Source organism: Setaria viridis, chromosome 3, assembly GCF_005286985.2.
Source record: "Setaria viridis chromosome 3, Setaria_viridis_v4.0, whole genome shotgun sequence".
Classification (NCBI taxonomy): Eukaryota; Viridiplantae; Streptophyta; class Magnoliopsida; order Poales; family Poaceae; genus Setaria; species Setaria viridis.
Genome location: NC_048265.2, coordinates 15,981,268 through 16,007,009, shown reverse-complemented (window position 1 = coordinate 16,007,009; position 25,742 = coordinate 15,981,268). Strand labels below are relative to the sequence as shown.

The window sequence follows — 25,742 nt, the reverse complement described above, 5'->3', positions numbered from 1 at the left end:
TCCCGCCGTTTGAATCGGCTGCACTCTGTTACCGTCGCTTTATCGAATGGTAATGAGCTACTGCCATCCCATCAGGCGGTAACTCCGTGGTCCACAACCGCCAGCGATCCGTGTGGCACCCGCTGTTTCTGACAGCGGTAAGCGGTTTCTGGCGCTAACGTGACGTACCTACATAGCTACCGCTATTTCATCTGGCGGTAACTTCTCTTGACGCCGGTTGAAAAGGCAGTAGGCGTCCATTTTCTGCAAATTTCTGGATCGACTATTTAGGGGGTGTTTGGGAGCACTCCACTCCACAAAAAATTGCTCCACTCCACCAACTCCAAAAATTTCGTAGCCAAACGCGTCTAGCTCCAGTAACTCCGGCTCCAGGAAAAAGGTGGAGCAGGGGGGTAGATCCACGTTTTTCATGGAGTACCTCAAGAGGTGCTCCAAAAACCTCATTTTCAGACTTCCTCGTAGAGTTGGGATTATTTACCCACCGCCACTGGTTACACAGGTTACCGGTTCGGGTTCTTTTTTCTATATCCTCCGTCATCTTCATTTCCTCTCCCATGGGGCGCAGGTCGGCAGGGGCGTCCGGCCGGGGGCGAGCTCCCCCCGCGGCGGGCGCGGCCGGGGCGGAGGCCGGCCGGGGGCGAGCTCCCCCGCGGCGGCGGCGCGGCCGGGGCGGAGGCCGGCCGGGGGCGAGCTCCCCCGCGGCGGCGGCGCGGCCGAGGCGCGGGCCAGCCGGGGTGAGCTCCCCGTGGCGGCGGCGCGGCCGGGGCGAGCTCCCCCGCGGCGGCGGCGTGGCCGGCCGGGGCGCGGGCCAGCCGGGGCGAGCTCCCCGCGGCGGCGGCGCGGCCGGGGCGAGCTCCCCCGCGGCGGCGGCGTGGCCGGCCGGGGCGAGCTCCCCCGCGGCGGGGGCGTGGCCGGCCGGGGCGCGGGCCAGCCGGGGCGAGCTCCCCGCGGCGGCGGCGCGGCCGGGGCGAGCTCCCCCGCGGCGGCGGCGGCGCGGCCGGGGCGAGCTCCCCCGCGGCGGGGGCGTGGCCGGCCGGGGCGCGGGCCAGCCGGGGCGAGTCGGCGACCCCTTCAACTCCGACCCGGACGACCCGGAGGTCATGGGCCCCGAGGTCCGCGAGCGGGTCCTCCAGGGGGACACCGGACTCCCCGTCACCACCGCCAAGATCACCATGGTCGACCTGCCCCTCGGCGCCACCGAGGACCGCGTCTGCGGCACCATCGACATCGAGAAGGCGCTCACCGAGGGCGTCAAGGCCTTCGAGCCGGGCCTGCTCGCCAAGGCCAACAGGGGGATACTCTACGTAGACGAGGTCAATCTGTTGGATGACCATCTCGTGGATGTGCTGCCGGACTCTGCCGCGTCGGGGTGGAACACGGTGGAGAGTGAGGGTATCTCCATTTCCCACCCTGCCCGGTTCATCCTCATCGGCTCCGGTAACCCGGAGGAAGGGGAGCTCCGGCCGCAGCTGCTGGACAGGTTCGGGATTCATGCGCAGGTTGGTACCGTCAGGGACGCAGAGCTGAGGGTGAAAATCGTGGAAGAGAGGGCTCGCTTTGACAGAGACCCGAAGGCGTTCCGTGACTCCTACAAAGAGGAGCAGGAGAAGCTCCAGGACCAGATCTCATCCGCTCGGTCTAACCTTGGTGCCGTGCAGATCGACCATGACCTCATTGAAAGGAAGGGACAAGGTCACAGTGGAGGATATTGCTACTGTCATTCCAAACTGCTTGAGGCATCGGCTCCGGAAGGATCCCCTTGAATCCATTGACTCGGGTTTGCTTGTCATTGAGAAGTTTTACGAAGTCTTTAGCTAGATTATCTTTGAGGTAAATGTTCCTTAGTCACAAATTCTGGCAGCAGGCTTCTGTCCTGCTGTAACAGTGTTATCTGGATATCAATTTTGTGCTTCTAGCATCATAATGTAGAATCCATTCTGTTCCATCTGGAATGCATGTTATGAGCTGAGGAATGTAGGTTTGTTTGCCTCAATATCTCTGCGGCGGGGGCGTGGCCGGCCGGGGCGCGGGCCAGCCGGGGCGAGCTCCCCCGCGGCGGCGGCGCGGCCGGGGCGAGCTCCCCCGCGGCGGTGGCGTGGCCGGCCGGGGGCGAGTTCCTTGCCAGGTGCCTACCGTCGTGGCGTCCGTGGGAAGAAGAGAAGAGGAGAGGAGAGAGAGGAAGAAGAGAGGAGAAAATAGAAGAGTATGACATGTGGATCCGTTTACAAAGGGTAAAATAGAACATTCACAACAAGTGCTCGTATTTTTGGAGCTGAAGCACTGCCATTAGCCAAACACGTGCAGCAGCTCTATGTTTTTTTGGAGTTGGTGGAGTGGAGCTAGGAAAGTGTGGAGCTGGTGGAGTGGAGCTGGTTTTTCTAAAGTGGAGTGCTCCCAAACAGGCCCTTATTTTGCAAAATGGTAAAATAAAAAAAATTCTCGACACGACGACGAATCGCGCCCGTCCCCATTCGCGAGAGCCCGACGCGACGCCCCAGCAGCCTCCACCACCAAAGATGCCCGGCCTTTCGAACTCCACTGACGGCTGGGACCCAAGTTGCCGGTTGGATTCGGCGAGCCCACCTGGCAGTGCGACACGGGAGGTTTCCTGCCTTCCTCCCTGGTCTGTGGTCTATCCCTCTCCCCTCAGTCCCCACACAACCCCGCGTCTTGGAAAGGGCCGGAGACCGGAGACGCGAAGGCAGCGAGCAAGCAACCGAAGGCCGAAGCCGTCCACCCCGGCGCCGGCGCTATGGACCGCGCGCAGCTCCTCCTCGTCGGCCTCCCGGCCCTGCTCTTCTTCTCGGACCTCACCCACATCTTCGCACCGCCGCCTCCCCACCTCCGCCACCCCCCTCACCACCACCATCACCCCCATCCGCCCCACCACCACCCGCACCCTCCGCACCATCCCCATCCCCACCCGCCGCACCACCACCCACACCCGCCGCACCACCATCACCACCCCGACCCCGCCGCGGCAGCCATACAGGTAGGTCATGAACCCTACCTGCCCGTGCCCAGAGTACTCTCTGCGCTCGAATTGCGACCGATCTCCGATCTGGATGGCGAACTGATGTGTTGTTTCGATGCGGTTGCAGGAGCCACGCGTCGATGGGGCTGGATTCGGCGCTACAGTCGAGCTGCAGTTCTGCGCCTCCTGCTCCTACAGGTGAGCCCAGTCCGTCCACTGTGTCTTGGGGTTACTGGTGGTTGCTTGCTCAATTGCCAAGGTTATTTGTTGCGTGCGTATCGGATGAACTTGAGCGTAGAGTTGATGTAGAGCGCAGTGAGCATTGGAATGTTGCGTCTGGCTGTAAATGATCATACGGTGAGCAATTTGTCTTGCATGATGGTAGTTATTTGGTGCTCCAATTCACCACTACCACAAGTGGATGATGGATATGTGACTGTCATGCATTTATAGATAGTTACTAACTTACTATTATGGTATTACACACAACAGTTACTCATTTTGTGACTTAATACGAAGTCAATTTATTAAAACCATGTCTTCATGATGCTTTGATAGCATGGGCTATCCACTTGATAATTCTTCCAACAGTCCAACTGATCTTATATGCTTTACTTTGTTGTTTTTAAAGGTATATGGATCAAATTCAGTTGATAGGAAAATTGTGCCTGTGATTTTGCAAGGCTTGATGATTTGGCAAGCCAGATTATCAGCGTAAGCCTGTAAGGTCATGGTGTCAATTGTCATTGATTGAGAGTAGGAGAGTTGATAATTAGACAAGCACCACTCAATTTCAATGCTACAAAGTTTGGTAATCATGGAAAGTAGCAAACTAAAGTCTCATTAAAAGCTGGCTTGTTCTGCAATCTGCATATGCCAGCAGCGTTCTTGCATTTTTCATCTGTATAACTCTGCAGCATCGGAACTGTTATGTTGTCAGTTGTCTCCTATCTGGTCAAGGACCTTGACCACTATAAAAGGATCATGCTACCCTAGTGGAACTTGAGGAAATTTCCCCATGTTGAAAATGAATTCTACGAAAGTGTGATTTTAGCAGTGGAGGCAATAGTTGGCTTTGAAATTTTGTTGCCCAGCAGATTGGGTTAAGCAATAGTTGCCATGGAAAATTTTTGGGCTGGTCATGCATAATAAGAGTAGTGTTTTAGGATGGTGAGTGGAGGTGAAATAGAGGCTGTTTCCTGAACATGTGTCCAATTTTACATGAAATGCATCAGAAACTGACCTTTTGTTCTCATAGGAAGAAAACCTAATCTAATGTATGGCATGGCTGCTGGTGCCTCACTTAAATTTTCAAACAACTGAGCTATTACTGTTCCTCCAGACCAGAACGCCTCTGACCTATGTTATTTTGACCGCGTAATCGCGTACTGTTGCTAGCTCATTATCTAATTTTTGTTTAGGAGGGCTATTTAATAAGCAATGAAAAGAATCATGCTAATCAAATCATATCATTTTAAACATGAGTCATTATATGGCAGTGCAGAACTAATTATTCTAGTAGCTCTTAATTATTATATCATTATCTAACTTTTGTTTAGGAGGGCTATTTAATAAGCAGTGAAAGGAATCATGCTAATCAAATCGTATCATTTTAAACATGAGTCATTATATGGCAGTGCAGAACTAATTCTTCTAGTAGCTCTTAATTATTATATTGTGATATGGATGTAGGACTTCTGTAACTAAAGAACAACTAGTTAATTCACTATTTTTAGCAGAAACAGAAAGAAGCAGTAAAAAATATATATTTGGTTCAACATGTTGAACCCACACTTTACATCTACATGTTATGCTGATTTTTTTTTATCAATATTGTAGAGGAACTGCAATGACCATGAAGCGCATGCTGGAAACCTCATTTCCTGGCATCCATGTTATCTTGCATAATTATCCTCCACCCTTCCCCAAGCGTGTACTTAGCAAAGCTATCCCAATTGTTCAAGTTGGAGCCGTTGCAACAATAATGGCTGGTGACCAGATTTTCCCCAGACTTGGAATGGTTCCACCTCCATGGTACTACTCGCTACGTGCCAATAGATTTGGAACTATGGCGACAATATGGCTATTTGGCAATTTTGCTCAGTCCTTCCTACAAAGCTCCGGCGCCTTTGAAGTTTACTGCAATGGAGAGCTGGTATGCCTTCCGTTTTCCTTTCTGTTGACTTGTGGATTGCATTTCTACAGCCCGATGTGCTTGCTAGTATGAAACAATGAATTGGGCCAACTTTTAGGATTACTTTACTCCCATCAGAGTTATATCTGGATTCAGTTATTTCTTGTTGGTCATGTACGCAATGGGTAGAGCGTTGAAGCTCTAGAATGTCTGTTTTCCTCATTTTCTTCCCTATCCATCCTTTCGCTTTCTAGAGAACACCCTTTTGTAGGAATATGCTTGATTTGCGTGTTTGACTAGAGTAAGTATAGTGATATTAAACCTCATTGTTGTTTCTTTTACCAAAACTACTGCTGATTTTCAGGTATTCTCAAAATTGACTGAGCAGAGGTTCCCAAGTGAGTTTGAGCTGCGTGATCTCATCGGCAGCAGATTGCCCGAGTCGCCATTTGGGAGGAATCTGGGGAAAACATTTACTTGATGATCCCAGAAATCAAAGCTCAGAATGCCACATTTTCGTCTGTTGCTATTTAGGTATTGAGTAGACGGTAACTTTCAGAATTCAGTTGTTGATCTATTGAAGCTGCACAGCTTTTCTGTAAACACAACTTCCGGATGTATGGCTATAATGGGTCGCCTGAGTACCTGACACACGATGATCAACCGTTATGAAACATACATATGCCGCTGGAATGTTGGGGGGCATTATGATCGCCTGATAACTTCTGGGACATTTGTAATATGCTGGAGTGTGACCTTTTCATGCATCGCGTATGATCACTTGTGTTCGCATGGATAAAGTGTGCTGATTGGCTTCGATAGTTCGATCAGACGCAAAGCCGGAAATGATAACGTGTTTGCGTTACTTGGTTAGAAAGCCCGTTAATTTTACATTAGCGAAATGGTAAAGTGCGCTGCCGGAGGCCTTCACTGATGCAGTTGGGCCGCAAGTGATTGGTAAGACCTCACTAGGCCCAAGCAGCCCAGGACTAGGTCATTTCGGCGGGAAACCGGCGATGTGGAGAAGTCGTGGAACACTCAATGGTCTGCTGGGCAGGTCGTTCAAAATCGAAATCACTTCTTCGTCGTCTTGTGAGCAAAAGGGTGGCAAACTTTCCCCTCCCAGCCAGCCGCTCCCAAAGCTGTCCCTAGACCAACCTCAATAGACCATAGCGACTGCGTCTGGGCCCAGAGGAAGATCGGCCTACATCACCCGGTGGAACTACCCCACGCTGCCGACGCCGCTCGAGCTGCGCTTGCGCGCACCGTGTCCATGCACCGGGCCTTCCCAATCACAGCCGCAAATCCCCTTCTCGCAGAAGCCAAGCACAACGCCTAGCGCCGCTCGCCCGCTTCTCCGAGGTGCCGCTCCGGCGCATCCTTGGCCTCTCCGCCTCCGTCTCCGGCCGCCTCCGCCGCGGCTTCTCCTCGTCCGCCTCGCGCCCTGCGTGGGCTATGATGCATCCGCTCGCGAGGCTGGCAGAATCGACGGCGCCGCGCGCGTCGCTCCGGTTCGCCGAGCCCCCGTGCCTCTCCCACCTCATCATCCCCGCCCACCTCGCCGACCCGCCCAGCCGCGACCCCCGCGGCGAAGACGTAACCATAATCTACGGCGGCGTCCTCAAAACCTCGAGCGGCGACGGCCTCCTCCTCCTCGCCTTCATGGATATAAGCGGCACCGCCCCCATCGTCGCCACGCACGGCGGCACTCAGGAGCGCAAGCTGACTGGCGTCGACCTGGACGTCGACATGAGGCGATTCGTCTGCAACCCCCTCAGTGGCCAGATGTTCCGCCTCCCGGATATCGACGGCACGAAGAAGACGGCGAGGTTCTCGGAGATGGGCATCCTCACCCAATCTGAACGCCCGGACCGGCCGCCTGACAGGTACGCTGTCGCCGTGCTCAGCGAGGACCGCGACGGGCAGGAGGGGAGGTTCGTCATGCGGCGGTTTCTCTCGCAAACGGGGGAGTGGGAGAAGCTGGTGGGATTGCCGTCCCCGCTCCCGCTCGCGCGGCGGATGAATATAGACCGCGAGGTGCTGGCCTTGGCCGGCCGGCTCTGGTGGGTCGATGTGAGCTGGGGCGTCGTCTCCTCCGACCCGTTCAGCGACCAACCGGACCTCCGCTTCATCGAGCTGCCGACGGGCAGCGTGACAGAGCCCGTGGAGGGTTGGGAGGACCAGCGGGTACAGAGCAGGTACCGCCACATGGGGGTCAGCGAGGGGAGGCTGCGCTACGCCGAGGTGTCCCGGGAGAAGCCTTTCATGCTCAGTTCCTTTGCCCTTGATGATGATGACAGCGGCTGGACGCTGGAGCACCGGGTGGCGCTTAGCCGAGTCTTCCCGCATGGAGATCACTTGTCAGGGGAGGACACGCCACAGATCGGCGCTGTTGACCCACTGAACGCAAGCGTCATGCATCTCACAGTCGCCAAACAGGCGTTCTCGGTAGACATGGACAGGGGTAAGATGCTTGCGTGTTCGGTGAGAGGTGAAGGTACAGGCCTACCATGTGTGCTCCCCCCATGGCTTGGATCAAGCCGGATCCCTTCTGCAGGTACTGGTCTTTTCACTTGTTATCTTCTAAGATGTATGCTTGATACATGAGGTTTGTTTATGTACATTAGAGTTGTCAGATCCGTACTCTTCATTTCGCATGTCCTTAAACTCTCCGATGTCAATTACTTACAAGTTCTCAAAGGGTAGAATTATTGTTGTAATCTGGCATGTTGGATATTGAAAAAAAAGAAATGCTTATTGTCTAGTGCATGAAATCCATTTAAATTGCAGTCAATGTGCATAGTCTATTCGCCATCCGACTCTGTTTCTAGATGAATGTGAATTACATATTTCGAGCAAACTAAGCTAAATTTACATAATCAGAAACCACGGTATTAGTAAGGGTGTATATCTCCTTTTAGAATGTTCGATATGAGAATGATATGCTCTTGCTCAATCTCTTTGTTTGGTTTGGCAGTTGAAGTCTTCAACTATAACATGCAATGTAGAAAAATATATTTTTTTGTGGTCTAATTTGTCAAATCTCTCAATTAAAGGAACTTTTTCAAGCACCAATACTGATGCCAAAAGCAAGACTTTATCAGACGTATTGGTCCGTGTAGACAGAGACAAGAAGAATTGAGGTGCAGAAGCAAACTAATCACTTGGTTTGTTCTTAAGGTAACTCCTATGTTCAATCTGTTATCTATTTCATTTCGTTTCCAAATAATGCTTTTGTGGCTTCTTACCTTTCACTGCCTATATGTGTTTTGTGTTCATGTCATCGTTTCTAAAATGCATACTCCGAATCATAACAGGCCAGAAACTGGCTATCACATATCAGTTAAGCAGTTGAGGAATATTTTTTTTCCTGCAATCTTGTAATGTTTATTGGGATTCAATGTGCAGGAGCGAAGTATAAATTTATACTTAGGGTAGAGAACACTAGAGTTTATCAGTATCATGTTTAACTCCCTACTTTACAGCAGCTGTGCATGTTATAGTTGTTCAAAATTTCAACTTTTTGGGGGGTGAAACAGTAGGAACTTCAAATTGGGTCAATGATAAAGCAAGTAACAAAGCATGAAACTATTAAAGCCTAAAAGATGTGTAGTGTTGTCATTTTTATGGTTTATTGTCTCCTAGAATACTCTGGACAAATATTGAAGAGCAACACTGAAATAAATTGTATCTTTTGATGGAACTGAACTAAACTGTATTACTTCCTGTTCCTTGCCACGTGATCCTGTTGTAACTTGTAAGTAGCCACGTGATCACAGGACACGGAAAGTAAGCACACCATGTATATTTTTTTAAAAAAATATATACAAATAGGCATTTGGGGTTATGACAGCGTTTCTGTTTATACATTATACTGAAACCAGCAAAAACGATAAAATGCCAGCTATAAGTTGTGTTTATGAGCTGTATGTATCATCATGATGAGCCACTGTAATCCCTTTCCTACAATATTATGAGCAACTGATCAAGCCTAAGACAGCTTGCTATTTCATAACAAGGATCATGGTGGAATCTTCTTCTGAATCTGGCATAAGTGAAACAGAAACATGCTATCTTTATTTTTTTTTTTCACAAGTCAAGGGACTAGATGCACTATCACAGCTTCCTGTCTACTACTTGTGTTTACGCTGAATGAAATAAATTCTATTTTTTTCCACACCACTCATTATCTTCATATGATATTCAAACGTGTCCTAATGTCTCCCATCTGATTCAGGTTTCGACAAAATCAACTGGACTGGGCGTTCTAACGAATCGGCAAGCTGATGGATGGTAGCTTGCAGAACCCTCGTAGTTTACCTATATATTTTGTCCAATTTTGGGAGAAGTCACGAATTGGTCTTTGTTTGTTTGCGCTTTTCTGTGGGGTGGGGCTTTTAGTTGCACGCATATTAGAACTAGGAACATTGCAATTGCAGTAGAACGAGTGAGTTCAGTCAGCATGTAACTGGTCATCACAAGACTATTGATGATGTGTGTTTTGTTTTTGAGAGAACATATTGATGAGATGATGTATTCACCGCAAGATAGCACCCGCATCGTTTCAAATGAAAAATGCCGATGCATAGTTCTATGACTTGCCAGGAATCTTATTTAGGCATCTCTGGTTACTCGTTCTTTGGATGGTAACTTTGATGTTGATCTCTATTGCAAGCCGCGCTCGCAGCTTGTAAGCACAACTTTCCGGATGCACGGCTTGTGTAATTGTGAAAGACCGTGTGGGTGACTATACTGTTATACGAGGTGATGAACTTATGAAAGTGGAATGGTAGGGCGGTAGGGCCGTAGGGGACACCGTGATCAGCTAAGGACTTCTTGGAGATTTGTAATTTGTTAGCGTACTAAGTACCTTGACAGCTTCGGTAGTGTGATTTTTTGCACGCGTCGCTTTTTAACTCGCTCGCTTCTCGTCGCATTGAAAAGGTATTTGAGGAATGTACGAATTTGTGCGAAAAAAAAAAGAAAAACTGGAGGGATTCAGTTGGGCCCTAAGCCGTGGTTCCTAAGGGCCCAGGCCTAAATAGCCCAGTTAACAGACCATTTTGGCGGGAAACTGGTGACGGGAGCGGAAGTAGAGAACAGCCAATGGCAGGCTAGCAACGTGGCAAAAAGGTGGTGAACTTTTTCCCCAGTAGCTGTCGCCGATTAAATCGGTTTCTAGACTTATCTCACTAGACCATAGTACTGCTCCTGGACCCAGAAGAAAACAGGCGTACACCACCTAGTGGAACAAGCCCACGCTGCAGACGCCTCCTCCTGGACCCAGAAGAAAACAGGCGTACACCACCTAGTGGAACAAGCCCACGCTGCAGACGCCTCCACGGACGCCACCGTCTTTCGCATTGCAATTGCAAAATTCCCCTTCTCGCGACGCACCCAGCCCAGAGCCCACCGCCCCACCCACCCACCACCGCAGCCCCCAAGCGCAGCGCCGCGGCGGCTCCTCAGAGATGCCGCTCCGGCGCCTCCTTGGCCTCTCCGCCGCCGCCTCCGGCCGCCTCCGCCGCGGATTCTCCGCTGCCTCCTGGCGCCCTCCGTGGGCCATGGTCCAGCATGCCGCGGCGCTGAACATGCCGGCGCCGGGTCCGCGCGCGTCGCTCCGGCTCGCCGAGCCCCCGTGCGCCTCCCGCCTTGTCGTCCCCGCCCACCTCGTCCGCCCGCCGCGCGACCTCGACCCCCCAGGTGACACCATATACGCGGCCTTCGCCGGTATCGTCAGTGCCGCGAGCGGCGACGGCCTCCTCCTCCTCACCTTCTATGATTTCCCCGCCACGGCCCCCGTCGTCCCCGGAGTCGTCATGCCCGGCGGCATCCGGGGACGGATGCTGACTGAAGTCGCCGAGGAACCCGAAGTCACGCGCTTCGTCTGCAACCCCTTCAATGGCCAGCTGGTCCGCCTTCCGGACATCGACGGCACGACGAAGACATTGTGGTACTCGGACATTGGCATCCTGACCCAATCCGAGCTCCCGGATCAGCCACCTGACAAGTACGCCGTCGCTGTGCTCAGCAATGGCCAGGACCGGAGCTTCGTCCTGCGACGGTTTCTCTCGCAAACAGGAAAATGGGACAAGATGGTGGGTTTGCCGTCCCCACTCCAGCTCGCGCGCCCGATGGACATGTACATAGCCCAAGAGGTGGTGGCCTTCGCCGGCCGGCTGTGGTGGGTCGACGTGGCCCGCGGCGCACTCTCCGTCGACCCGTTCAGCGACCGGCCGGAGCTCCGTTTTGTCGAGCTGCCCAAAGGCAGCGTCACAGAGCACGCGGACTGTAAGAAGCGACGGGACTTGTGCAGGTACCGGCGCATGGGCGTCAGCGAAGGGAGGATGCGCTATGCAGAGGTGTCACAGGAAGAGCCTTTCCTGCTCAGCTCGTTTGCTCTTGACGACGACGGCAGCTGCTGGACGCTGGAGCACCGGGTGGCACTACGCCGACTATGGCCGCATGAAGACCTGTGTAAGAACAAGCCGCAGATTGCTGTTGTTGACCCACTGAACGCAAGCGTCATGCATCTAACAGTTGGCAAGCAGTGTCTCTCCTTGGACATGGGCACGTGGAATTCGCTTGGGTGCACGCTGATAGGTGAAGATGATCACCGCCGAGCGGAGTTTGAGCTCCTTAAACCGTGTGTGCTCCCACAGTGGCTTCAATCAAGCCAGATCCCCTCTGCAGGTTATTGTCTTTCACATGATTCATGTTTGGTACATAGATATTCTTATGCTACAATAATGCCTTTTAATTTTGCATCTTGCTAGTTGAAGGCTTGTGCATAGCAGTATCATTTTGTTCTGTAGTAAAATTAATTGATTATCCTTCTGTTCAAATGTATCAGTTTTATTTGTCACTTCAACTATTATATGCAGCATAGGGAACTGTATACTTCCATTTATTTTTATGTAGTAATAAAATTATTCAAGTCCTTCTATATATGATTGAAGGAACGCTTTCGAGGAACAAGGACAATGTTAAAAGCAAGAGTTTATCGGACATTTTAGTTCGTGTAGACAGGGTCAAGAAGAATTGAAATGAAACATCGAACGGGTTACTTGGTACTCCCTGAATCTGTCTCTCAATTATTGTCATATTCATTCCTTTTCATCTCAAGGATACTGCTTGGTGACTAGTTACTGTTCACTGCCTGTTTGTGTTCATGACTTCATACCATCATTATTGAAGTGCATATTCCGAATCATGAGTGATCAGTTTATAAAATGGCTATTTTGGTTAAGCGTGAACTTGAACAACAATTGCTTTTGTTAGGTGTTGTAGTGGCACTTTAGGCACTACATTTTGAGGGTAGAATACACTAAACATTATCACCATCATATTCTACTTTCGAGTCTTTCAGATTATAGTTATTATACGAACATCATTGCATAAATTATTAAAAACTCCAAACTGGGCAAAGAAAATATACCAACTATGTATAGAGCCCTTAAAATGTTTGGTGGGTCATCGTTGTGATTTATTTGTCTCCTGTATGTATAATTTTTTTTTAATGTAAAGCGAGTATAATATTATGAGCAATTAATTAAGATATTCCTGTTTCTTCAGAAGTGATCTTTTTTTTGCTGTTTTATGGATCAAGAAATTGAAAGAAAGTAAGCATAACGTGCATTGCTTTTTTTTTAAAAAAAAAGCACAAAGAAGTACATGGGCTTGTGCAAGACTGCTAGTATTTCTGTTTGTTTGTGAATATATTGAATCATCAGACATGGTTAAGTGAAAACTAGGAATTCTATATATAGAACACAATAATGTGTAAGAGGTTAAAGGATGCTAGCCATGCCATCATGATGAGCCACTGCCTTTCTTTTGTCCTAGAACCTAAAATCATATCACCTACACATCAAGCCTGAAATGAGGCTTGCTATTTGATAACAAGGATCATGTGGTGTACTTAATCAAGGCATGGATAAAGCATAAACATGGTATCTTTCCATTTGCATGAATAAAAGGGCTACATGGACTGTCGTTATTTTCTCTTCAGATGATTAATATTTCCTATTTGATCCAGGTTCCGTAGAAATCAACTGACAGAGGTGTTTTAACGAACTAGGAAGGTGATGGATGGTAGCTTGCAGAACTCTCAACTGGGGAAACTCTGGAGAAGTGGGGTCTATTGGCCCTAGCAGTTTAGCTATTTGTCTTATTTCAGAAAGTTTGGAAGAGGTTTTGGTTTTATGGAGCTCTTCTTTTTTGAGCGAGCGGGGAGCTTTGCTTGCACGCGTATCCAGATGACTCAGTTCAATCAGCATATAACTGCCATCACGTAACAGTGACACTGTCCATGTTGTGTTCCTTGCAAGCCAGTGGGCTCAAGTTTTCCCATGAAAATGGCGCCAGAAATCTAATTTGTGCTTGTGCACCTCTGTTTACTCAATTTCTGGAGATACCTCCTCAATATATTTTTTGCTTGCTGTTGATCAGAGGGCTAAAACGATATCCATGAAGTGGAAAATGACCGCCAAGTCAGGTTTCTTTTCAATCGAGTCACTTTTGAGTTGATATGCATACCCGAACAACGTTTGCTTTCGTTTGTAGCAGTACTTCATCTTGCTTGGTTGTTCACTGTACCTTTTTTCCTTCTCAGTTTCTCAGCATATATTCAGGAGCACTTTGTGCGTATATACGTAGTCTGAAAATGGCCACTTGAGCGGACAGCGGACCCTCTTCCACTTGTACTCGTGAGAAATTTGATAAATGTCTGATGGCTGCACAATCGTCGACGTTTTGGTTAACTCAAAAGGGCCTCGACGGTGTGATTGTGTGAATGGATGATAGCCCATGGCCGCTTGTGGCATCTCAGGCCCAAGTACTAGAACACTTTGGCGGGAAACTAGTGTCTGGTTGGTGGCAGCCGCCCGTAGTTGCCCTGAAAAATATAGAATGAACTTATAGTATACTCTATCCGTTTTCATATATAAATGATATCTAGAACAAACTAACTAATCAGAAAGAGTATATTTTGAATTGTTTTCTAAAAGCATTTGAATTATTTCTCGATAAGTAATATAACCGTTGAAGTTTACTGTCACCTTTTTTTTTAAAAAAAAATCTTCTCCACGCTCCCATGATCCCATCCGTTGCCGATGAAACTTGGTGGAGTCTACCGTATCCGTTTCCCATATATCGTTTTGTTCATCAGTAAAAAACATAAGCTTTTCCGTCAATTATAAACTTGCATAAATTCAATGCTATTTTATCATCATCAGTATCATCCATGTACCTATAACCTATTTCAGATAGGAATATCCTCGGTAAAAAAAAAACAGTTTGTTTAGGTGAAAAAGAAACAGTTTTGCCTTCAGCAGGAAAAAAACAGTTTGTTTAGGTGAAAAAGAAACAGTTTTGCCTTATGCAGGAAACGATAGCACAAGACACGTCGTCAAAGGCAGGTTAATGCCCTGACATGTAGATTCCGAGAGCCTGTGTTCAGTTCGGAGACGATATGGGATGGGATGGTCCCATCTAGACTGTCCTATTTCGTATTTGATTGAGAGGGATGGATTTTCCTAGTTTTTTTTACTAGGGATCGAAAATGATGGTATGGATGCTCATTTCACACCGTTCGGTACAATTTTGTATGGACCTACTTGTCAGTTGTGGGACCCGCATGTCATCCTCCTTTTTACTTCTTCCCTACACGACCTTCTTCTGTTGGCCTGATCTTATCTCTTCTTCTGTTGGCCTGGTCTTATCTCTTCTTCCGTCAGCCTAGCCTTATCTCTTCTTCATGTGGCTGCCTCCTACGCCTCCCCGCCGGGTAAGCTTGCCCCCTCCGCTGCCGCCTGAGCTCACCCCGCCACCGGCCGCGACGGAGCTGACCCGCGCTGGTGGCTCGCCCGAGCTCTGCCGGTGGCTGCCGGTCTACCATGGAGGAGCTCTACCAGTCTCGCCCGAGCTCCGCTGGTGCTCCGCCTCGCCGGTCTTCTAGCTTCATCTCTCGCCCTCTCCATTCGCAGCCCACCCGCTTTAACGCTTGCCAGTCTCGCTCGACGATAGAGGAGAATGGAGTGAGACGGGCGCGACGTGGGATGACCCCGTCCGCTCATTTTGGATGGACAAGTTATCGATATTAAGGAAGGGATATTCACCTCCCATTTATCTTCAAATCAAAGGCGTGACTCGCTCCGTCCCGTCCCGCCTCGTCTCGTCTGTGACCCTCTGGTACACCACGGTGGAACCAGCCAGTCCAGCCCGCTCCGCTTCGTGTTTTCCTCCTCCTCTCTGCTTGCCTGCGTCATCGGAGCTGCGCCTGCGCGAGCGTAGTCTTCGTGCACCGGGCCTCGCAATTTGAAAACCCAAACGATGCACAAGACCTAGCACCAGTAGACCACGCCCACGGACGGATAGCCCTTTGCCCTCTGCCACCTATGTCACCTCCACGCCTCCACGTGAACCAAGTCCTCGTGCACCAGCCCACCCACTCCTCGGCTCCTCGCCTTCTCCGGCAGGGAACGCCTCTCGCCCTCCCCGTCTCCGCCCACCGGCCAACCCCTCATCTCCCCTTCCCTTCCCACCACCGGCCTCCGCCAGAATGCGGCTCCTGCTCCGCCGCTCTCTCTCCGCCGCCGCGTCCGGCCGCCTCGCGCCCTCCGTGGGCGATGATCTACGACATGGAGGAGCTGGTCAGGTCGCCGGCGCTGCGCGCGTCGTTCCAGCTCGCCGAGCCCCCGTGCCCCTCCCGCCTCCGCGTCCCCGAGCACCTCATCGACCCGCGGCCCCGTCCCGACCCCAACAGCGACATCATGCCCCTCGTCGGCGGCGGCGTCCGCGCCGCGAGCGGCGACGGCCTCCTCCTCCTCGACTTCATGGACGCCCGCGCCACGGCTCCTATCGTCGGCAGGGTCGGCACCGCTCGGGCGCGCCGGCTCATTGGCTTCGACACGGACCCCGACAGGACGCGCTTCGTCTGCAACCCCCTCAGCGGCCAGCTGCTCCGCCTCCCCGACATCGACGGCACGAAGAAGACCTCCGAATGCCAATATCTCGGCATCCTCACCCAATCAGAAAGCCCGAACGGGCCGCCCGACAGGTACGCCGTCGCTTGGCTCGACGGGTGGTGGGGAGCTTCGTCATGCGGCGGTTTCTCTCGCAAACTGGGGAATGGGACAAGCTGGTGGGTTTGCCGTCCCCGCTCCCGCTCGCGCGGCAGATGGTCATCAACCACGACGTGGTGGCCTTCGCCGGCCGGCTGTGGTGGATCGACGTGACCTGGGGTACCGTCTCCGTCGATCCATTCAGCGACAGACCAGAGCTCCGCTTTGTCGAGCTGCCGAGGGGCAGCGTGACGGAGCCCGAGCAGGGGCTGCCGAAATTGGGGACGTGCCGCCTCATGGGTGTCAGCGACGGGAGGATGCGTTACGCCGAGGTGTCCCAGAAGAAGCCTTTTGTGCTCAGTTCCTTTGCCCCTGAAGACCACGGCAGCTGCTGGACGCTGGAGCACTGGTTGGCACTCAACAGACTCAGGGACTGGGCGGATGGAGGACACCCAGGGCAGGAGGAGGACGCACCCTGTATTGGCGTTATCGATCCACTCAATGCAAGCATCATGATTCTCACAATCGGCAGCTATGCTATCTCTGTAGACATGGACAGGGGTAAGGTACTTGGTTGTTCGCTGATACGTGGTGGTGCATGTCGACTTCCACATTTCTCCAGTTTCCTACACCATGCATTCTTCCACCGTGGCTTGGATCTACCCTGATCCCTTCTGCAGGTGAACGTCTTTCTCGTGTTGTAATCTAAATATTTCCTTTTAGGTAGGTCCTCCAAGTGTACAATTTGTGGTTCTAATCTGGAAATTTAGATAAGACATGTCAGATCTCGCAAAAAAAAGTAATTTTAATGTCGAAGTGCCTGAAATACTCTAATTTTAGTCAACATGCAAAGCCATTTGATTATGTTTGTAGATAAGTGTGCTCTGTGACTTGTGGTATACTGATCTCTGCTAATCCAATGTGGGAAGACTGCAAGAAAGTAAAGGAAAAAATGTCTTCTCAAATGCGAGACAAAGTAGAAACATGGTTTGTCTTTTTGAGTATGTTAAGATATGAGGAGGCTGTGCTCTTGCATTCGATATGCTAATCTTTTACTTCAATTCTCATGGGATAGTTGTTAAATTTGAGAATCTTCTACTTATATTTCTCGTTGATTGCTATACTCCCTCCATGTAGGAACTCATGCAAGCACCAAGTCAAATTTCAAAAGCAAGACTTTGTCGGACATATTAGTTCGTGTAGATAGGTGCAAGAAAAATTGAGGTGCAGAGGCTCAGCGTCATTTGATACTTTCTTTTTCTATTCTTGTTTAATTCATCATCTATTTCATTTTTTCCTGTGTTAATGAGATCATATTTATGAATAATTGAATTCTCAATTTTTGCTGCTTACATATGGTTGTATCTTCATTCGTAAAGTTGTACGGCAAATTAGGGCGCACTAGTTCGACCAAATGGCTACTTCAGTTTCGGCGCAATCAGTGACTAGCCTTGTAGTAGCAGTTTAGAATTCACTGTGCAGGAGCATGCTAACAATTATCTCTTTCGTGTTTTACTCTAGACCTTGTATCAGCTGCTCTACAGATTAGCTATTGTGATTTGAAGTTCTGTTATTTATGACTTAATAACAGCAGCATATTGGTCCACCGAATTGAAATTTGTCAAGTATGAAAATTTGGAATAGAGCCTATAATCTTGCTAGCATCTTTAGCTTTTGTCTATATTGCTTCCTGTTTCTTGTGCAAGTTGTCCTGTGTTCTGCCAGAACAAAGAAATGGTTTATAGAAAGTGAATGTGCAATGCTCATTTCTATTAGGAATGCAAATAGGTATACGGGGCTTACTTTTATTTCTGTTCGCCTTTGTTAGTAGTGAACCAAGAAAAATCAGTTCTTTGTCATATCACTCACTCTCTTTCCCTTTGCATGATCAATGAGACGTCCCTAATGTTTACGATTTGCTTTCCAGGATTATGGAATTTTACAGGCGAAATCTGCTCTGAGCTTTTGATGGGTTAGGAAGTTTTCTTTCTTTCTTTCTGCGAGGGGAATTCTCATTTTGGTGGAAACGTTTGCTGAAGGCTGAAGTTTGAGGTTTTTTGAACACCTGAACTTTTAAACCAACCGAACAGAGAGGCACGAGGTGAGTTTGAGCTTCGGGTTCTCCAAATGCAGCAGATTGTAAGAGCCCCCACTTGGCAGGAATCTGGTAAAAGCTCTGTCGTTTGATGCTGTTTTTTGGGAAGATTCAGAGCTGTCTGTTAACATAGCATTCCGGGTGTGATTGTCTGGTTGATGTAGGGAAACTTGTAATATGTTGATGTGTTTGACAGTTGACATTGACACCTTTTGGCTGTGTGATTCGTGCAGTTTGCATGCTGTCAACACCTGGAAAAGTTATGTCTTTTGCATTAGCCTTTTTTTTTTGTCTCTAAAGGCTAGTCTGGAAAAATTATCAGAAGATTTTGGGGGAGGCGAGAGAGAGTCCGATTATTGAATTGGATTGCAGTTGGGCCTTGCGATTTAGTGGGTGGTAGCCCATATCCCACCGATGACTTCCCAAGCCCAAGCAGCACAGGGCCTAAACATTTTGGCGGGAAAATGGTGACGTGGAGCAGTAGATCAACCAATCACAACGTGGCGTTCAAAATGAACCTCCTTCTGTAGGAAGGAGGGCAGTAAAATTTTCACCGGCTAGATGTTAGAGCCCCTCTGGCAAGGCTCAAAAATGGCTCCACTGTTGGTTCCATCCGGAGCTCTACCAAATACACAAAGATAAAACAGCTTCAGGGAAGAAGTCGGGCTGGAGCCGTTTGAAAAATGAACTGCACGGAAGGAAAATGAACTGCGCAGAAGGAGCAAAAAGCAGCTCCTCCCGTTTCCTCCACCTCACATCAGTGAATACGAAACTACCTCTATATTCATCAAAATCACACATGAATTACCACCCAAGTCCCATGCTCCCTGTGCAGGCTTGGAGTAGTGACGGAAGCCGGCACAGGCGCGTGGGCCCTCTAGTCCTGCTTCGGCCGGCGCCAGCGCGGCCATAGCCATGTCGCCCGCGGCTCCTCTAGGACTCGGGCAAGCAGTAGCAACGACAGCCGACAGGCACGGGCAGCAGCAACGGCAAAGCATCAGCGATAAAGGAGCATCAGCACGGAGGAGCATCAATGGCGTTGGAGCAGTAGGCTGGGAAGGGGCGGTGGGGAGCAACAGGCCCAGAAAAAGGCCGGTGAGGAGAAGGGACCCGAGGGGCTGTTGGCCTGTTGCGAATGGATGAGAAAGAAAATGAGTGGGCAAGGGAGAGGGCGGATAAGGATGGAAAAAAATATGTGAAAAGACAAAGGAAAAAAGAAATCATGAATCGGTATACAAGTATATTCATTAATCATTCTTACTCATATGAAATCATACTATATATTGAAGAGAAAAGGAAAGGGTAAATTGGACATTTGACATCTTTCATCCATTAATGAAAAACAGGAGAAGCTGTTTTGCTAGACGATTTTCAAAACGACTTCAACTCCAATAAAGAAGTCGGTTCACCGAAGGAGCTAGAGCTAGAACCGTTTTAGCTGGAGTCAGAGCTCTGCCAAACAAACCCTTAGGGGGTGTTTAGATCTTTAATCTAGACTAAAATTCATGTCACATCGAATATTCGGAGGCTAATTAGGAGGATCAAATATGAGCTAATTATAAAACTAACTACACATATGGAGGCTAATTCTCGAGATGAATCTATTAAGCTTAATTAATCCATCATTAGCACATGTTTACTGTAGCACCATATTGTCAAATCATGGACTAATTAGGCTTAATAGATTCGTCTCGCAAATTAGTCTCCATTTGTGCAATTAGTTTTATAATTAGTCTATGTTTAATACTCCTAATTTAGTATCTAAATATCCAATGTGATACGAACTTCTAAATAAACAAACAAGGCCTTAGTGTGTTCATAGATTGCGTAGGCTGCCTCCGGGGTCCAACGCAGGAGTAGACTACGAAGGTGTTTGGTTCCTCGAGCTAAAGTTTAGTCCATGTCACATCGAATATTCGAAGATTAATTAGGAGGACTAAATATGAGTTAATTATAAAACTAATTGCATAGAGGGAGGCTAGACGGAAAGACGAATTTATTAAGCCTAATTAATCCATCATTAGCAAATGTTTACTGTAGCAGCATATTGTCAAATTATGAACTAATTAAGCTTAATAGATTTATCTCGCCGTTTAGCCTCCATACGTGCAATAAGTTTTGTAAATAGTTTACGTTTAATACTTCTAATTAGTATATAAACATTTGATGTGAGTGTGCTAAAAAAAATAAGTAGCTGGAACGCCTCCTACGTCAGCTGGTGGAACAGTTCCACGCTATTTTCTCCTCGGTCCTCGCGAACAGTTCCAGAGCCTTCAGGCCTATCAATCGCAAAACCCCACTCCTCTCGGCACTCGGCAGGCACCACCGCTTTTCCCCCTTTCCCCTTGCTCACAGCGCCGCATTGGCTTCTCCGAGATGCTATTCCGGCGCATCCTTGGCCTCTCCGCCACCGTCTCCGGCCGCCTTCGCCGCGGCCTCTCCACGGCCGCATCGCACCCTCCGTGGGCGATGATTTACCGCACCGAGCTGGTCAAATCTCCGGCTCCGGGCACGTCGATCCAGCTTGGCGCCCCCGCCCCCCCCCCCCCCCCCCCCCCCCCCCCCCCCCCCCCCCGCGCCTCCACCCTCTTCGTCCCCGACCACCTCGTCGATCTACGGCCCTGCCCCGACCCCGACAGCGACATCGTAGCCTTCCAAGGCGGCATGGTCTCTGCCACGAGCGGCGACGGCCTCCTCCTCCTCGATTTCACGGATGCCCGCGGCACGGCTCCCATCGTCGACACGCCCGGCGGCCGGTGCCGCAAGTTGATCGGACTCGACTTGGACCCCGACGTGACGCGCTTCGTCTGCAACCCGCTCAGCGGCCAGCTGCTCCGCCTCCCGGACATCGACGGCACGAAGAAGACCGCGTCCAGCAACAACTTCGGCATCCTCACCCGGTCCGCACACGGGCACGGGCCGCCTGACAGGTACGTCGTTGCCGAGCTCAGAGACGACCGCGACGCGGAGGAGGGGAGCTTCGTCATGCGGCGTTTTTTCCCCGAAACTGGGGTGTGGGAGAAGCTGGTGGGCTTGCCGTCCCCGCTTCCGCTCCCGCGGCGGATGGACATATACCACGAGGTGCTTGCCTTCGCCGGACGGCTGTGGTGGGTTGATCTGAGCTGGGGTGCCGTCTCCGCCGACCCGTTCAGCGACCGACCTGAGCTCAGCTTTGTCGAGCTTCCGAGTGCCAGCGTGCTGCCAGTGCCCAGCACCATTGCAGAGTATGATGCGGCACGAGAGGTGCAGGGAGTGTACCGGCGCTTGGGGGTCAGCGAGGGGAGGCTGCGCTATGTGGAGCTGTCCCAGAAGATGCCTTTCCTGCTCAGCTCATTTGTCCTTGATGAAGATGGCAGGAGCTGGACGCTGGAGCACCAAATGGCACTTGGCGTACTCTGGGAGAAAATAGACCCACCGCCTGAGGAGCACTACCCACGGATTGGCGTTGTTGACCCATTGAACTCAAGCTTGATGTATGTCACAATCGGCAACCTTGCTTTGGCTGTTGACATGGGCAGGGTGTTGGTCCGTGGGTCTTTAATAGATGAACCGGGAGCAGTTGCCAGCACCTTGTTCCTTAAACCATGTGTGCTCCCACCGTGGCTTAGATCGAGCAGGATCCCTTCTGCAGGTAATCATCTTTCACATGTTTGATTCATGGGATGTGGTTATGTGTATTAGAATTGTTAGATTCCACAAATCCATACATTTTCATTTTACATCTCATTTGTAATTTCACATGATGTTCCAGTACAGCCTGGCAGTATGATTTGTACTGTGGATCATCTCTTATGTTTACTTTGTGCAAACATCAGACTGAAAAAGTAGGCATATTAAGGCCTTGGCAGATAATTGTGTTAAGCTGCTATCCCATAATCTGTGAATATTAGCAGTATAATCATGGATAAATTTTCAGAGTGCTTCCTCAAAATTAAATCAGAATGGAAATGTGGTATCAGTAGCCAGTAGGCTAACTGGTGTTTCTCTTTTGAGTACATTTCATATGAGAATGTTTTGCTCTTGCTTGGTAAACAAGGTGCATATCCGACATAGGGATGTTATATGTACCTTCTTTTTGTTTGACAATTGAACTAGTGTATTAAAAGTACAGAATTGCGTGTTTCTATTTTTGTTGTATAATTGTTCAAGTTCTATAACTGAAGGAACTCTTTCGAGCAACAAGGACAATACAAGAAGCAAGACTTTGTCAGACATACTGGTTCGTGCAGACAGAGACAAGAAGAATTGAGGTGGAGAAGTTAATTCGTTTGGTACTTTCTTCAGCTATTCTTGTTTAATTCATCATCGTTTCCATTCTTTCCTGTGTAAAGGAAGCCTTAGTTGTGAGTTGTGACTAATTGCTTTTTGCCACCCATATATGTTCATGTAATCATTTCTGAATTTAATACCTCAGATCGTGGCATATCACTTTTGAAATATGGCTACTTAGGTTTTAAGCTGTCAACCATCTCTTTCTCTAGACCTTTCATCGGTGCAGCCTTGGTCGTGGTTTGAGCTGCAAGTTATCACCTGATACAAAGCTCGCATTTGTCACCAGTAAAAACTATCAGTTATGAAAATGTAAATAGTTATCCTATAAAGTCTTGTTGTCAATTTGTCATTGTGAGTTGCTGTTGACATTGCTTCCTGTTTCTTGACAAGTGATACTGTCATTTTTTCCACAATAAAGAGATGGAGTATAAAATGTAAACATACAGTTTCTGTTTGCTTGTGCTCCTTTTCCTTCATTGAAGTGAACAGGAATTAAAAGTTACAAGGCTTGTCACAAGTGGACATGCTCAGAGGCTAAATAGACACCTCATCAAAATACAAAATTTTCTAGTTCCATGTTGGTGTTACAGTGAAAGTTAAGTTTCCAGGCTGTTTATGCTATTATGCTAGTCGTTGTCATTGGTTAGGCCTGTACACAAATTATGGTTGATCACTTTCAAAGAAGCATGCTGCTTATTATTCCAACTTCGAAGGAACTGAGGTGAACTCAGTTGTGGGGAGGTGCTTTGCTGTCACCACCCGGATTAGTATTAGGGTGCCTAGTTATTCCCATTCTTTCACCTGCTCTCCCACCCATTACACTCATGCCATAGAAGTGACAGAATAGTGCCTCTGACAATTCTCACTTTTTGTTCAAGGGTGGGCATATCATCCAAGCGCTTTTCTATTTTCTGAATCAGCAAACATGATTAAGTGCAAACCATAAATATGCCAGTCATAATATTCAGGAAACCGAAAGATGCCCGGCCTTGTATCACGTGGAGACACTGTCTTACTTTTGTTTAAAACATTATCATCTTCTGATCAAGCCTGAGGTGAAGTTGCTGTTTCATAATAAGAATCATGACTGCAACTAAAACATGGACAGAACATGATGAATAGTATTATCCTCTACAATACATTAGCAGAGTGACTAGATAGATTATAATAGTGCGACTGTTTAGTCGGTTTTATGCTAAAACCAGAAAATTGTTGTTTCCCATATTACCCGTTCTCTATTCTCTTTATAAGATTATTCAAACACATCAGTAATATTCCACATTCTATTTTTCAGGTCTCATGGAAAAGTCAACTGATAGCGCTGTTTTAATCAATTAGGAAGCTGATTGTGATAGTCTGCCAAAGCTTTCATTTTGGAGAAACTCTAGGGGAAGTTTGGGGTTTTAGGGGGTTGGTGGTTACAAAACTTTCTTCTCTTTGGAAAAACCTGGAAGATATTTCAGTTTTTTTGGGGGGGCTTTTGCAAGCACACTAATGGAGAGCACTCCAGTATTTACTATGTTAAATTAGCATGTTATGAGATCATCGCAAGTAACATATTATGTGCTATGTTTACTTGCAAGCCAATATATCGATCATTTCTTATGAAAAGGTTGCTTAGTTTTTTTTAACAATTTAGCTGCAACTTTATCTGGGTATCTCTATTTACTTGTCCTCTGCAGTAAGAGATATGTTCATATATATGATCAGATTGTCTCAACGTATTAATATCTCTAGCTGATGGTTACTTGAGTAATAAATATCGTCTCGTTGCTTTGCTATGTTACCAATCTTGTCTTGTTACACTTCACTACCGATATGCTGGTGTCGCTGTTTTAGAAATCTGTACTCCAGATCATGGCAGATGAGATTAGTTTACAAAAATAAACCCTTCAGTTAAGCATGCTACTTGAATAGTAGCTGTATTCTCCAATTTTGTAGTAACACTTTAGCATCCAATGTGCATGAGCTCACCAAAATGTTGTTGGAGGCTTGTGCAATGCACTACGATCTGGTTTGCATGGTGGCTTCATCTCTTACTTCCTCTGATTTAAATTGTAAGTAGTTTTGATTTTCTAGGTTTATAGTTTTTATTATGCACCTAGATATACGTTATGTCTAAGTACATAGCAAATTTCATGTATTAGAAAAGTTAAAACGACCTACAATTTAGGATGGAGTAGGTACTTTTTACAAACCTTTGCTATTTCATGTATTAGAAAAGTTAAAACGACCTACAATTTAGGATGGAGTAGATACTTTTTACAAACCTCAAAGGTTGGGATTTGTTGTTTGTAATATGAGCTAAGACTTTTATTTTCTGTTCAAGCAGTAAAGAAAGAAACATCCATGAACTTCAGCCCTTGGCCACTTGCGGAGCCAATTGGCAGCAAATTCATTTTTTTGGTCCATGCTTCATGTCTATTGATTTTTTTTTCAAAAACTGCACTCCGTGCTTTCACTCGTCGGTCTTTTTGCTGTAGTATGGTCAATTCTTTTCTATAATGAACTGGAACATATCTGACTAGCTACGATTTCTTCTGCCGACACCAGCTTATTCGAGAAACTCTCTGATGTTGGGTGGCACTGGAACATCCCGATTTTCTTGTTGCTGTCGGGAAATTTGTAATTTGATTTGATGAAGTGTTTTGCTCCTTTTTAGCTGTGGTTCATGCTTCATATTGTGAGAATCAATGCCAAGCCTCATTAACGATTCGTGCAATTTACATGCCCTGTCATGGCTCATTGCTTGGGGGAAAAGTCTTGGCATTAAGTTTTTTTTTCCTGAACGCCATTGTTTTTTTTCTTTTAAATTCACGCTATTGGGATTTTGGGAACAGCAGCGTCATGAACTCAATTCACTCTCCCGCGCCTTCAGTTGTTCTGGTTAATTGGGCCTCAACCCATGTCCACTCGCGATTCCAAGCCCAAGCAGCCCAAGGGCCTGAGCATTTTGGCGGGAAACTGGTGACGTCGGACCGGTACAACAGCCAATCACAACGCGGCGTTCAAAATGAGCAAAGGACGGTGCCAACTTTTTACCCATAGCTCCCGAGCAGTTCCTAGACTAATCCTAGTGGACAGTCACACTGCATCTGGGCCCAGAACGGGAATGGTCTAGAGCAGCGCACGCCGCTCCGACAGCGTTCCCAGCGAAGCGAAAAGCAGCGTGAGGTTGTTATATATATTAATCTCAACCTTATT

The 25,742-nt window shown here is 48.4% G+C and overlaps 4 protein-coding genes, 1 non-coding gene and 1 pseudogene across 5 annotated transcripts; all 6 read left to right on the top strand.

Annotated features, from left to right (window-relative positions):
- Positions 1 to 534: 534 nt before the first annotated feature.
- LOC117849087 (magnesium-chelatase subunit ChlI, chloroplastic-like) lies at positions 535 to 1,943 on the top strand (annotated as a pseudogene).
- A 701-nt stretch (positions 1,944 to 2,644) lies between these two features.
- On the top strand, positions 2,645 to 5,882 carry LOC117850677 (selT-like protein). Its single transcript, XM_034732536.2, has 4 exons — positions 2,645 to 2,992; positions 3,102 to 3,172; positions 4,814 to 5,129; positions 5,473 to 5,882. The coding sequence occupies exons 1-4, from the start codon at positions 2,753 to 2,755 to the stop codon at positions 5,587 to 5,589; spliced, it is 744 nt and encodes a 247-aa protein (XP_034588427.1). The 5' UTR covers positions 2,645 to 2,752; the 3' UTR covers positions 5,590 to 5,882.
- Positions 5,883 to 6,426: 544 nt separating this feature from the next.
- On the top strand, positions 6,427 to 9,854 carry LOC117850676 (uncharacterized). Its single transcript, XM_034732535.2, has 3 exons — positions 6,427 to 7,665; positions 8,165 to 8,288; positions 9,346 to 9,854. The coding sequence occupies exons 1-2, from the start codon at positions 6,564 to 6,566 to the stop codon at positions 8,248 to 8,250; spliced, it is 1,188 nt and encodes a 395-aa protein (XP_034588426.1). The 5' UTR covers positions 6,427 to 6,563; the 3' UTR covers positions 8,251 to 8,288; positions 9,346 to 9,854.
- Positions 9,855 to 10,579: 725 nt separating this feature from the next.
- Positions 10,580 to 13,553, top strand: LOC117847957 (uncharacterized). Its single transcript, XM_034729263.2, has 3 exons — positions 10,580 to 11,801; positions 12,068 to 12,178; positions 13,147 to 13,553. Exons 1-2 carry the CDS (start codon positions 10,580 to 10,582, stop codon positions 12,151 to 12,153), a joined length of 1,308 nt encoding a protein of 435 aa, XP_034585154.2. The 3' UTR covers positions 12,154 to 12,178; positions 13,147 to 13,553.
- A 1,952-nt stretch (positions 13,554 to 15,505) lies between these two features.
- LOC117850935 (uncharacterized) lies at positions 15,506 to 17,394 on the top strand. Its single transcript, XR_011897683.1, has 2 exons — positions 15,506 to 16,851; positions 17,309 to 17,394. It is a non-coding gene; the product is annotated as an uncharacterized protein (transcript).
- A 3,142-nt stretch (positions 17,395 to 20,536) lies between these two features.
- LOC117847831 (uncharacterized) lies at positions 20,537 to 24,188 on the top strand. Its single transcript, XM_034729116.2, has 3 exons — positions 20,537 to 21,897; positions 22,430 to 22,537; positions 23,833 to 24,188. The coding sequence occupies exons 1-2, from the start codon at positions 20,643 to 20,645 to the stop codon at positions 22,513 to 22,515; spliced, it is 1,341 nt and encodes a 446-aa protein (XP_034585007.2). The 5' UTR covers positions 20,537 to 20,642; the 3' UTR covers positions 22,516 to 22,537; positions 23,833 to 24,188.
- The last annotated feature ends 1,554 nt before the right edge of the window (positions 24,189 to 25,742 follow it).

Coding starts and splice junctions, on each gene's coding strand:
- LOC117850676 (XM_034732535.2), top strand. CDS start 6,564: ATGATGCATCCGCTCGCGAGGCTGGCAGAATCGACGGCGCCGCGCGCG. Junction 7,666..8,164: donor AAGCCGGATCCCTTCTGCAG/GTACTGGTCTTT, acceptor TCTCAATTAAAG/GAACTTTTTCAAGCACCAAT.
- LOC117847957 (XM_034729263.2), top strand. CDS start 10,580: ATGCCGCTCCGGCGCCTCCTTGGCCTCTCCGCCGCCGCCTCCGGCCGC. Junction 11,802..12,067: donor AAGCCAGATCCCCTCTGCAG/GTTATTGTCTTT, acceptor ATATGATTGAAG/GAACGCTTTCGAGGAACAAG.
- LOC117850677 (XM_034732536.2), top strand. CDS start 2,753: ATGGACCGCGCGCAGCTCCTCCTCGTCGGCCTCCCGGCCCTGCTCTTC. Junction 3,173..4,813: donor TGCGCCTCCTGCTCCTACAG/GTGAGCCCAGTC, acceptor TCAATATTGTAG/AGGAACTGCAATGACCATGA. Junction 5,130..5,472: donor TTTACTGCAATGGAGAGCTG/GTATGCCTTCCG, acceptor GCTGATTTTCAG/GTATTCTCAAAATTGACTGA.
- LOC117847831 (XM_034729116.2), top strand. CDS start 20,643: ATGCTATTCCGGCGCATCCTTGGCCTCTCCGCCACCGTCTCCGGCCGC. Junction 21,898..22,429: donor GAGCAGGATCCCTTCTGCAG/GTAATCATCTTT, acceptor CTATAACTGAAG/GAACTCTTTCGAGCAACAAG.